This window comes from Micropterus salmoides, unplaced genomic scaffold (assembly GCF_014851395.1).
Source record: "Micropterus salmoides isolate LMB-PRFRI ecotype aquatic unplaced genomic scaffold, ASM1485139v1 Ms_hic_scaffold_15, whole genome shotgun sequence".
NCBI lineage: Eukaryota > Metazoa > Chordata > Actinopteri > Centrarchiformes > Centrarchidae > Micropterus > Micropterus salmoides.
The window spans coordinates 27,492,224-27,504,507 of record NW_024040596.1 but is presented as its reverse complement, the minus strand read 5'-3'; the positions used below and the strand labels follow the sequence as shown (position 1 = coordinate 27,504,507).

At 38.7% G+C, this 12,284-nt stretch overlaps 1 protein-coding gene across 1 annotated transcript in view; it reads left to right on the top strand.

Annotated features, from left to right (window-relative positions):
• The window catches only part of dgkh (diacylglycerol kinase, eta), a 60,551-nt gene extending 49,677 nt beyond the window's left edge, over positions 1 to 10,874 (top strand). Inside the window, 9 exon segments of the mRNA XM_038721376.1 lie at positions 364 to 477; positions 568 to 702; positions 844 to 1,004; positions 1,137 to 1,242; positions 1,834 to 1,926; positions 2,118 to 2,237; positions 2,405 to 2,510; positions 3,953 to 4,083; positions 7,207 to 10,874. Of these exon segments, the coding sequence (XP_038577304.1) occupies positions 364 to 477; positions 568 to 702; positions 844 to 1,004; positions 1,137 to 1,242; positions 1,834 to 1,926; positions 2,118 to 2,237; positions 2,405 to 2,510; positions 3,953 to 4,083; positions 7,207 to 7,293 (1,053 nt within the window). The 3' untranslated portion in view covers positions 7,294 to 10,874.
• The last annotated feature ends 1,410 nt before the right edge of the window (positions 10,875 to 12,284 follow it).

Below are 12,284 nucleotides of genomic sequence, written 5' to 3'. Positions count from 1 at the left end.
AAATTAACAATAAATTTATTATTTCCTGTCCATTTTCCTGTCCAAGTAAACTCACCTCTTCTGCAGAAATATTTACCAATATAGCTCACATTTATTAATATATTACATTAGTGGCATACTGACATTACTTACTGGAATAATATTTAGGGATTTCTTTAAATCTACATTTTTAGTAGAAACAAATGGATATGGGACTAAGTAAGTCTAAAAGTATTGAGTGACAGATTATTGAAAAAAAAATGTAAGATAATATAATAGCCAGCATAATTCTCTAGCAGAGATTTAAATGAGTAGTTATAAAATACACAATCAGATGCAACATGTTCCAGCACAGTTCCTGAAGGTAATGTTTGTGTCGTGCAGATCTTCTGTGCCCCATCATTTGATGATAAAATCCTGGAAGTTGTGGCTGTGTTTGGGAGTATGCAGATGGCTGTGTCCAGAGTCATCAAACTGCAACACCACCGCATAGCACAGGTGAGAACACACTAAAAAGCAACATGAAAGGAAAATAACACATACATATAAGATACGTGCCTCTAATCTGAGCCTCACTGCCCAAATCAGTGTCGAACAGTGAAGATTACGATCCTGGGAGATGAAGGGGTTCCCATTCAGGTGGATGGTGAGGCCTGGATCCAACCGCCTGGAGTCATCAAGATCCAGCACAAGAACAGAGCTCAGATGCTAACCAGAGACCGGGTAAGAAAGAGGGACGGAAGGGAAGTGGAGTGGAGCTCTGCGAGGAGCAGTAGGTACCTAGAAAGTTTTGGTGGGTGAGAGTCGCCCTGGTAGACGGACAAAGCTTTGTGATATAAACTTATCCTTTGATTTTCCCTACAGGCGTTTGAGAACACGTTGAAGTCATGGGAGGACAAGTTGAAGTATGATAAGCCTCCTTTGCGGCCTCACCTCTACCCACAGCAGTCTGTGGACCTGGCTACAGAGGAGGAGGCCGCCCTGGTGCAGATGTGCGCCCGAGCTGCAGAGGAGCTCATTACAAGGTAAACATGTACTCCCATGAATATCAGGTCTCACTCTACAGGTCCACGGGCTCTAGAGATGTCTGGAGATTGTTTTATTTTATTTTTTTATCATGGATCGTGCCCACTGACATGTGCTCTGTCTGATCACAGGATATGTGAGGCTGCGAAGACCAATGGGCTTTTAGAGCAGGAGCTGGCTCATGCTGTTAATGCCGCATCTCACGCCATCAACAAAACACACCCAAAGTTCCCAGAGGTTAGCGATCAGCACGAATCACACTTTTTCACACAGGTTTTCATTCTAAGATGAACATTGGGATGTTGCTGTGTTATTTGCTCAGCTGCTTTTTAGAGTTTAAGACAATTTAAACCCATGTTTTTGTGAACAGATTTCCTTAACCGGATTGCTGTGTCCACAGAAGCTACAGTTTAGCTTTAAACCCACTTGTTGTGAATCAAAGGTTTATATTGAACCTGCTGCACACATTATTTATCTAATGTTGAGGTTTAAAGAGAAGTTAAAACTGCATAAGGGTTGATGTTTACTAAAACAACAAAACTAAACTCAAATAGAGTTTTAAAAAAGCGAAATATGAAAATGTGTATTTTAGGACCATTACCCAGTGTTGTTTTATGTAAAGTAGGTTAAATATTGTTTTTAAAATAATCAAGACAAAGACAATGTCTTTTGCTGGTGTAATGTTGTTTTCCAACTTAGCACTTAGTGAAAATTGAATTAAAAAAACAAGACCTGATTTAAACCGTAACAAATGTATGTACTGTTGGTTGCTGAACATATTTAACATGTGTGACATTGTACTACATAACAGTTGTGTCCTGTTTCCAGAGTCTGACCAGAAACACAGCTATAGAGGTGGCCAGCACTGTCAAGGCTCTGTACAACGAGACAGAGTCACTTCTGTTGGGCCGTGTCTCTCTGGTGAGTTATTATGGCCGTAATGGAGATATATTTTTATTTACGACTTTCTTTTACTTTTATTCCATACTATTCAATGTTTCAATCATACTATGGTTTTGAAGGATAAATTTGTTTTATTTTGCGATCTTATTTTCGTAGTTCTCATTACAGTGTGCTGCGTGTAGTTGATCTCGGCTTGTGTTTTCCCCCAGCAACTGGATCCACCAGAGGAGGAGCAGCTGTCCAGTGCTCTGCAGAGTGCAGAGGTGGAACTGGGCAAACTGGGAGAGATCCCCTGGCTCTACCATATACTGCAGCCCAATGATGAGGAGGTAAGAAGCCTCAGCAAACACTGACACACAACATTACCGACATTCTGCCCCTCATAACTAAGACCTATCTGCAGACAGATACTGTGTTGAGTGTAACATGGTTCCATGTAACGGGAGAGCTGAGTAGCTAAATGAAAGGCTATAGGTTGACTGTGCTTATGTACCAGGACCACTCTCTGGGTTACGGCAAGAGGAACAGTCGCAGCAGCATGTTTCGCATAGTGCCCAAGTTCAAGAAGGAGAAGGCCACCAAGAAGACGAGCCCTCAGTCAGGTAGGGCTGCGCCCACTTTCCCCTCAGTAGTGAGCAGACTAGACAGACAGACTGCTCAGGAGGGGAATCAGTCAGAGTCTGTCCCATCTGCCATGGGGATTTGACTGGGAACATCATCTGCACTGCCGGCTCTGACCACCTCATAATGTATTTACATGACATCATTGTTACTGCCTTTTATTCGAAAGGATGGTAGCAACAAATCAAAACACACTGAATGACAAACTGAAAGCTCAAATATTGCTGCAGCTCAAATAACTTACACAAATTAAGTTCAAACAGTTTAGATGTTTTTTTGTTTAGAGGCTACAGAAATTATTTATTTTTTTGATCAAATATGTCACATCACATACTCAGATTATGAAATACAACCAGGACGATTAGCTGGAAGTGCTACCATCCTTCATTCATTCATTGATACTGTATAACTGACTTAAACTTCACACACACGCAAAATAAACATACTCGGTTTTTCCAGCAGTCATCATAGTTACCTTTCACCATGCCCCTCGCTGCCATCATATTACATGCATGAAGGCATTACTGCATTGTAGTCTCCTGGTAGAAACACAAAGAATGGGTGTGTGTTTGAGGCGTTATATCCCACAGTCTGACCCTAATCAACACCCCCACCCCCTCCATTCATGCTCATCCAGCTGTCAAAATGGCTTCAGAAGGCGCAAAATGAGGAGAAGAATAAAGGTGCACCAAAGAGCAACCTGCAGGGATCCAATGTTAGTTTTGAATGAAAACCAGAAATCAAATAATTTTTGCTGCATATAACATTAATAAAATCAACTCAAAACAGTCAATATCTGATTTCTAGATGACCAAACAAGCCACTCTAACTTGGTGCTGCATACTAAGTGGGTATACAGGAATAATAAGTATGTTTACTGGTCAGGTTTAAGAATGAAGGCTCTTCCTCTCATCGCGGGCTGGTTCCTGATTATTTGGGTTGTATTTCCTGCAGACTGCACAGGCTTCTGCCTCCCTTTACCTCCTACTTTTTCTGTGTTTTCTGGTTTTGTTGGATGGTATGCATGCCCCCAGCCTTCCTGGAACAGCATTGGCCACTGCCTTGTTCTGACCAACCTTTGGCCTTTGTCAAACTCCTCCCTCTTCGCCAGCTGCCGCCACTGCTCTCCCTCTTCCCTTCCTCTCTGATGCACTCCATCCACCCCCCCCCCCCATCTCTTCCTTAAGTGATTTACCACAATTTGTGCCCATGTGTGAGGTTGTGTGTGTGTGATGACATATTCACATGTGTGCGCTGTAAAAGAGAGAACACGAGTGGGACAATGAGTTGAGAGAAGCGTGAGAGCGACAGTTTTTGTTGTGTGTGGCAGTGTGTGTGTGTGTGTGTGCGTGTGCATACCAGTGAGGCGCCCTGAGCTTCTCTCTGCTCTGCTCCGTGTGTGTGTGTGTGTATGTGTGTGTAGTGGAGAGATGGGGCACAGAGGAGGTGGGCGTCTGGCTGGAACAGCTGAGTCTGGGGGAGTACAGAGACACCTTCATCCGACACGACATCCGAGGTTCGGAGCTACTGCACCTGGAGAGGAGGGACCTGAAGGTACACACACACACCTGTTACCACACCTCAGTCCCTCAGTGAATCCGTGTGAACCCTCTTGTCCTACCCACAATCAACTCTGTCTCCTCCTGATATACTGTATTTCTAATGCTCTTTAACCTGGTAGATGTCTCCCTGTTTTGCCACCTCTTGTGCTGCGCTGCATTGCTCTGCTTGGCTTCTACTGTCTGATCGTTGCTTTGGTGAAAGAGACTCGCTGTAGCCCACTAACACTGTGTATCTGCTGAAGAGAGGAAGCCTACAGGGATCAGGGATGGGCTGGGAGTGGAGAGACCAAACTGAGCTGGGCTGGTTGTAGAGGGCCAAAAGTGCAAAGTCAGGCAGTGAGTTTAGTTGTGACATTAAAACTGGCTCAGCTCAGAATGTGTGATTCTGTTAAAAAAAGAAGATGCAGTCCCGAGTTTACAGGAGACTGAAATGAGTTGGTGTCATGCGTCTTTACACAAATAGACAAATAGGCACAGATCACACATGCACACATGATCAATAGAATTTGTACTGATCTGTGGGACAATGGATGCCTTCCTTCTCAAAGTGTAGGTGTATACTGCCATTGTTGTGGAAACTAATGTTGCCACCTTTTTTGATGTGCAAAACGGAAAATTGACAAAAACATGACCAACACCTGTATGTGCTGAAAAGAGTGATCTCCAAAAAATGACCATGAGGCATCATGTTGGACTTTCTAATGATGTCATTATGACGTGTACAGATTGCGGTCAGACTGCACATGGACTATACATACCACAGATCCACAGATATTTAGTCCATACCCGCTTTAGGAAAATGCATTCATATTTCCCAGTTGTCAGGCAACCCCCAGGATCCAACTACATTGTGTGAAATCTCAAAACAAGAAGTGTGATTAAAAAAAAGTCATCCAAACTCATCCTTTAAAAAAATGAGTCAATCAATGAAAAAGCAACTGTTGCTATGAAATATCAATATTCAGAAGATAAAACAAATGATTACAAGAATAAATCCATGATATAAACAAATATATTTTAGTAACAATCTCAGGTCTGGTCATAAAAGACTTGTGACCAATACTGAGCAGAACATTTTACAGTCGAACAATAAACTTGTCAGCGCCATCTGGTGGACAAACTCTGCTATGGAGACAGTGTTTCTACATGAACTCTGCCCAACAGTTTGGTTGGTTAAAAAATTATTTTCTTTACATCAGTGCACAGCGAAAGGACACCAGTGTGTAATGACAAGTTTAACCCTCAGTAAACACACACACAGATACCTGTGATCAGTGCCCCTTGTTCCATCATCATAGTTTCAATGAGTTGGTAGTCCCATTTCTCCAATTTGCTGCGTTGCTTTCCTGTTTTAATATAATGGATAAGGGTACAGCTGAAATGATTAGTAGATTAATTGACTGGTCAAACAAATCAAAATCCAATAAAAATATATCTGTAATTCTATGATTGTAAATTAAATATCTTTGAATTTTAATATGCCCACTTGGGCTACTCGTGTTCATTTGTGCTTATTTGTTTGTTTTTCAGTCATTATTTCTCTGTCGCAAAATATAGAATAATGTGGGATTCTTAAAGTGTCTCTTATCAACAACAGCAACAACCATCCCACATCTCCACATTCAGCTGACATTTTGACTTGTCGTAGGAAAACATGTCATTTATAACATTGACAGTGGTTCTGTTGTAGTGCTGTGACAGTATGACAGTGAGCAAACATGCACAATATCAGGACCCTGAAACTGAAGCTGAGTGAAAATCAGCCGCTCATTTAACTATTTACACCTGTGCTTTAACCTCAGACAGTCAGAAAATCTTTCATCAAAAGGTTTATTAAATCTTATGCAACCAATGCCTGAATGTTGCAAAATGACCACACATACTTCTGTACTGTTTTTACACATCACATGATTCATGCAGTGACGCCTTTTTTATACAGCCTATGAGTGACGCACAGAAAACAATTAAGTGAGTGACTTAAAAAATCAGAGGGCAGTTTATACTTCTCTCCCCTTTAGTCACTTAAACTATTAGCACCATCAGTCCTCTCTGCACTGGGTTACCAGAACAACATCTGCATGCTTCAGCAATCTCGCAAAAGGGGTGCTCAGAACATCACATTTTAATTAAGAAGGCCTTGAAAAATTATTTTCTCAGTCAGCTTCTTAATATGAGCAACGATGTTCTACAGGAACACCAACATTTCTACCAAAATTAGAGAAAATTTGGTTACTTCGAATTACAGATCTAATAGCAGCTGTGGGGTTGTTTGCTTATCTTGCATATTTGAGTGTAAAGTCTTAATACATAATATCTGTTTGTAGGGACAAACCTAAGGAAAAAAATGCCCAGATTCTAAAATTCCCTATAGCTCTACAGAGCTTTATACTATATAAGCACATTGTTTTGGTTGTATGGCCCATAAGTGTAGTGTTTAGGTTCAGTCCCCAAGCTCTCATAGTGTCATTTTCAGCTATAGATAAACCCACTGTACACTACTGCTACTAAAACATTTCTTTCAGGAGTTGATGGAGGCAAAAAAAAGAGCCAAAAGGAGAGGGAACATACTTACATTCATCATTATGGTTTGGGAAGAGTGGTGAGCTAAATGCCAATGTCAGCATGCCAACATGCTCACAATAAAATGCTAACATGCTGATATGTTTACGATGTTCACCATATTAGTTTAGTGTGTTAGTATTCTGACATTTGCTAATTAGCACTAAAAACAAGGTTCAGCTTAGGCTAATTGTAATGTCATTAGTTTTGTGATAAAGTATTAAACGAAAATGTTGACCTGATGATGGCACTCTAAATGGCTTTATCAAATGTTATGGCAGTTCATCCAATAGTTGTTGAGACATTTCACTCAAAATCACAATTGCGAACCTCATGGTGACACTAGAGAAAACGTCACTAGAGAATCACCGAAGTCATTCAAATTCATTCACTGAGCACCATGGATATCTGTGCTAAATTTAATGGCATGGATTGCCCAATCCAATAGTAGACACATTCAATGCATCACTCTAAAAGCCAAAGTTTGGGTATAATGATTAATTTGCAATAGACCTTTATGTGTTTATAAAAGTTGGTCTTCTTGTTTTCCCGTCAGGATCTGGGGATATCGAAAGTGGGTCATATGAAGAGAATTCTCCAGGGAACTAAGGACCTGGCCAAGGCCTCTATGGTTGACCTCTAACCCGGACGCAGATGCTACCGAAGAGGGGAAACAAACATTCCCCTTACATCAGTGGAAGAGATTGGGAGCACCATAGGCAGTGATGGAGAAGACAGTTTTTCAAGGAAAGCTGGATTTTATCCCTCTGCTGAGAAAGCCTTTGTGATGGGGTTAACAAGATACATTAGTGTGTTTGTGCTTCTGTGCCAAAATGTTGAGAAAGCTGATGGAAGTGCAAAAGGAAGTCATGGATCTTCACAAAAAAAGCCATTTCTAAGTTAATAACCACTCATAGCACACAATCAGGTATGCGCCTAACCATGCTGTTGACAGTTGACTTGCTGTCTAAGTTGTGACAATAAACTAGTAGCAAAACTAGGACTTACATGTGTGTGGGATTAAGTTTCTGTTCGGTGCAGTAGTGTGTAGAAATGCGATGTCTGGATCTTTGCCTCACATCACAGAGCTGCAGATGCATTAAAGCAACCTTCGGGTTTTAGTAGTGCTGCTGTTCAGAGGAGACAGAGAAGATACACTTGTAACGTCACAGTCTTGGTGGTAATCTGGAAGGTGTGGTGTTTGAAAACAGTGGGATACTGTCGCATGCTATGCTTGCTCAACTTTAAATATGTTTAATTGCATGATTAGTGTCTTGATTTTTTTGCGTGCAAAGTAACACTTGAACAAGTTTTACATAACTTAAGTATTACGATGCCATTTGTTACTACTGAAAGCATCCTTTTCGGTCTAAATCAAACTTTTTTCCTAGCTTTAATTTATTTTGTTTGCATGATAATGATTTGTCAAAGATTTGTTTTAAGTGCCATATTTTCAGTTATTTAGTATAAAATGTGCTTGATTGATAGACATCATAAGACATTTTTAAAAAAAGCTGTTGATGAGGTATACATATATGGAATTAATATCTGTACGTTGACACGTTGTCTGTGGGTGGAAAATCAGTACCAAAGTGAATGTCCAAGAAAATGACTCATATGATGACTTTCTTCCGATCTCACCACTTAATTTGAAAAGCCACTAGGTCTTAGGTGTTAATTCCAATTAAGGTGGGAAAAAGATTAGTATTAGTCAGGAAGAAAGTAAAATTGTTGGTCTGAAGCCAATCACAAATACTGTAGGGTTGTTTTTTTAAGAAATACTTAAAAGGCACTTTTTACTTCTTGCTTTATGCAAGTGCAAAGCCTCATATCATTACATAGAATTAACAGTTCACCTCAACTTTTTAACTTTTGGCAATTTAACACAGTATTTAACAATAATGAGAATAGGAGTTAGTTATTGGTTTGTAATAGAGCAGTTGATCTGCAGCCTGCATAGCATTGTTCAAGCGCAGCTTTTTTCCCTTCAAATTACAAGTGAGATGTTGTTAGAACAGTACTTTTACTTGTTAGTTTCTTTTAAGACTGGTGGCATTACAGGGTATATTTCTATATGTGATGCTAAGTTTGTATAAATATATATATATATATATGCACTGTATATACAGTATACCAGTGTATGCAAACAATGTTTCTAAGTGTTGTAGTCTAATGCGTTTGTAGATTGCTGACATGGCATGCATTGTCAACAGCTTACACATTTGATTGTGTATATTACACCATAACAATTGTGTATTGTTGAATCTCTTGTACATGATAATGCTGTTGTATTCTAATGATGGTGCAATATTTTATCTCTTGTTTTGATACTGTCTTTGCAGCTTTCCAACATGATGTTTCTCAGTGGGGAAAAAACAACAACCTCGAAATAGTTTTTTGTACATGTACTCCTCCTCAAGGTTTGGGGATTAGATTTTAAAAGTTAGACACATAGACAGACTGGTTTTTCTTACGGACTCCAAATTTCTTCCAGCAGTTCACTAGTTTGTAGTTTTGCTCCTTTGTGCTTCCAAGATGATACACTAAAGTAGGACTGTGTCAATGAATGAGTAGAATAAGCAGGCATGACTGTTGTGTCAATATAATGTATGGATCACAATGTGTTTGTGTGTGTCTACTACAACAATCGCATATTGTACCTTAACTGCAGGTATATAATTACCATTGCCAACTAATTTTAACTCTAATCATTTAGTTTTTCCCCTTTGAAAAATAATTTGTCGCTTGTATGTTGTTTTTAATTCTGCCTTTTTCCCTCTCAGAGTAATGTGTTGTTTGCTAAGAATTTGTTTAAAAACCTACTCTACCTACTTTTTTTTTTTTTTTTACCGACTATCGAGTACTAGAATTTAACAAGGCGCACAACTTTTCACCATTCATCAAAATATATATATAGAATGTGAGTGAATCGGGGGCTGAATTGACAGTAGTCATGTATTGTGTCTAATATCCCATAAGAGGGCGACCTATTACATCTGACTTCTCCACGGTCCCTGAGTCACATCAGACAGCACGATTTTACAGTCTCTTATGCTATCAGTTGTCAGACTACTTTTTTTAACATATTGTAGTGTTGCTCATTGGCATGCAGTAATCAATAAGCGTAAATCAAATGCCAATCTAAGATAAATTGTTATTGGTCATCCCTTAACTAGCCAAAGATAGTAATTATTTACGAAGAACCACACAATTTTAAACATCAGAGATTCTGTCCCATTTTGTTGCACATCTGTCCGACTGAAGATCATTTCGTCTCATGGACAGAATTTTTCCTTTTATTCATTTAGTATATCAGATTCATTGTTAACTATTTGATGACAGTTGGCCTTTCTGGATATAGGTTTTTGTCTAAGTTGAAGCCTTTCTGTTAGTATGTGCTTTAAATGGAGCAGTATAGTAGAACTGCTGTTCGCTGCCTTGTTCCTGCAGTGCTCATTAAGTTTTGCCTCACATCCATTTAATCTCCATCATGTCAGTTACCGAACAGAATCCATTAATACTGTTGCAGCTCCTGTGTTGTGTCGGTCTATGTTTATGTTCTCTGTGTGGTTAAAGTGTCTGCTGGGTTCTCTAAATCTTAAGTGTTTTGGCCCCAGACTCCAGGCAAGAGAATGCTTGACCTTTCCATACAAAGTGGAAGTAGCTACCTTTCTCCCTTGCTGTGTTTTCCAGTGGTCTGTAAATAATGCTGCAAACTGCCTGGTTTTCAAAACCAAACAAAAACCCATGCAAGGATCTGTAAAAGACAGGATGAGATATAGTCTTTGACGTAGTTCCTAAAGTGATGGGAGAAAAGTGAGTTTCATTTGTTTACATTATGTTTACAATGGCACAGTTTTCATTTTTAAGAATATATATGTAGGTATAAACAATATTTGCATATTTATTGCCTAAGGTTAAATGATAATGTGTATCGTGTTTTCACATTTGGAATATAATGTTACAGTTGTCACCTGTGTTAATATCTGGATGATTTTGGTAAAGTAGTTGATAATTTTTATGACTACTAAGTGACTGTTTTCTGTGCCTTTTTATGGTTAGAATGCATGGTAAACTATTTATTACAATTTGAAGTCACTGAGATGTGTATTTTTGTATTCTGAATAAATAAATGGTCCAGTTTTTGTTGTACATTTTTAAGGTGCCTTAAAATAGGCTACCTATTCATATCTCTCTTCTTCAATAAAACCAAATACATATGCAGTGTGTTTCTGCCTCTGATTTGATTTCACTTCCAGGATTAATGTAAGTGAATAAAATGTGTTCCCGTTGAGTGTATATAGCAGTTTTCCCTCATCTCAAATTAAAAAAATCTTCTGTTTCTTTATTGTGCCATAGGATAAATCAGTTGTGTCGAACAAATTAGATGTGGCATTTCAAAGTTACATTGTGACTTAAGACTGTGGGCCATCTTTGACATTTGAAGGTCTTTTGGAACACCCACATCCCTGAGCATTTCTTTTTACATCCTCTTCTGATGAAACTTGCATCTCTACTTTCATCTTCTCTCATGCTTTTAAAACAGAAATGTGTTCAGTAGTTTATCCTACTTTAAGTCAATGTTTTTTTTTTTTACTCATATCATTCCCTTCATTGTTCTTTTTTCTTATACTATCCATTCTCTTCCATCCCAGTTGTCACCAAAATCTTTTTTTCCCCAGAAAGCAAATACTCAGCACGAGGAAAAGTTTCATACACTTTGGCTGTTGATGTGCCCACAGCAAGCAAAAGTTTCCAGGACGAGCAGGTTTTGTGTTCAAACAAATGGCGCAGACTTTCTTCTTAGATGCATTGGTTAAGACAGAGACAATCTTCATGAAAATGAAAGAATTGAAAACATCTGTGATGTAAAGGAAATGGAAACATATGGGAACCCATTTGAGCAGTCTTTAGGCTTGGGTTATTAACCCTTTCAGGGTCTCACAGAGTAAAAAGCAATATAAATCATTTGATTGGATTTCAGAGTTCCTTTGGGCAATAACAACAATGAAGAATGTTTATTTAACTGGCCACACAGTTTTAATGATTAGACATTAGTCAAATGGTCGAGATGTCAATAACATTCTGAAAGCCACCTGAGAAGGTATGTTTTTTTAATCTACAGTGGCATCTATTTTTTGACCAGAAAACTTCAACCAAGTGGTATGGATGGCTCGGTCGGGTTGTGTTAAGAACAACAAATAGTTTAACAAGGTTTTACTTCTCAAAATGTGGTCAACGAAATGAATGAATAACCCATTAAAATAACAATCTATAAATTTTAACTTGGAAATGATGATTCTTTTTTTTAGCTTTATTGGTTTTATAGAGAATATAGAAACCCTCCTTTTCTTTAAAATGGGTATTTTAATTATGTTTTCTTATGTAAAACAGTTTCATGTTAAGGACTGGACAGTATACCACAATAATTTATTCACACAACAACATTAATGACATGGGAAGAATGCAAACAACTAAACACTAATAAATGTCACAAGAGTATAGCATCAGAAGATTCAGGGATAAAGCTGGGTAAATGTACAAGTGCATGTATATGTAGCAAGTGCAATAAATTCATTTCAAACTGTTTTAGAATTGACTAAAATAATGTAGGCTAGGCCAACATGATACCCA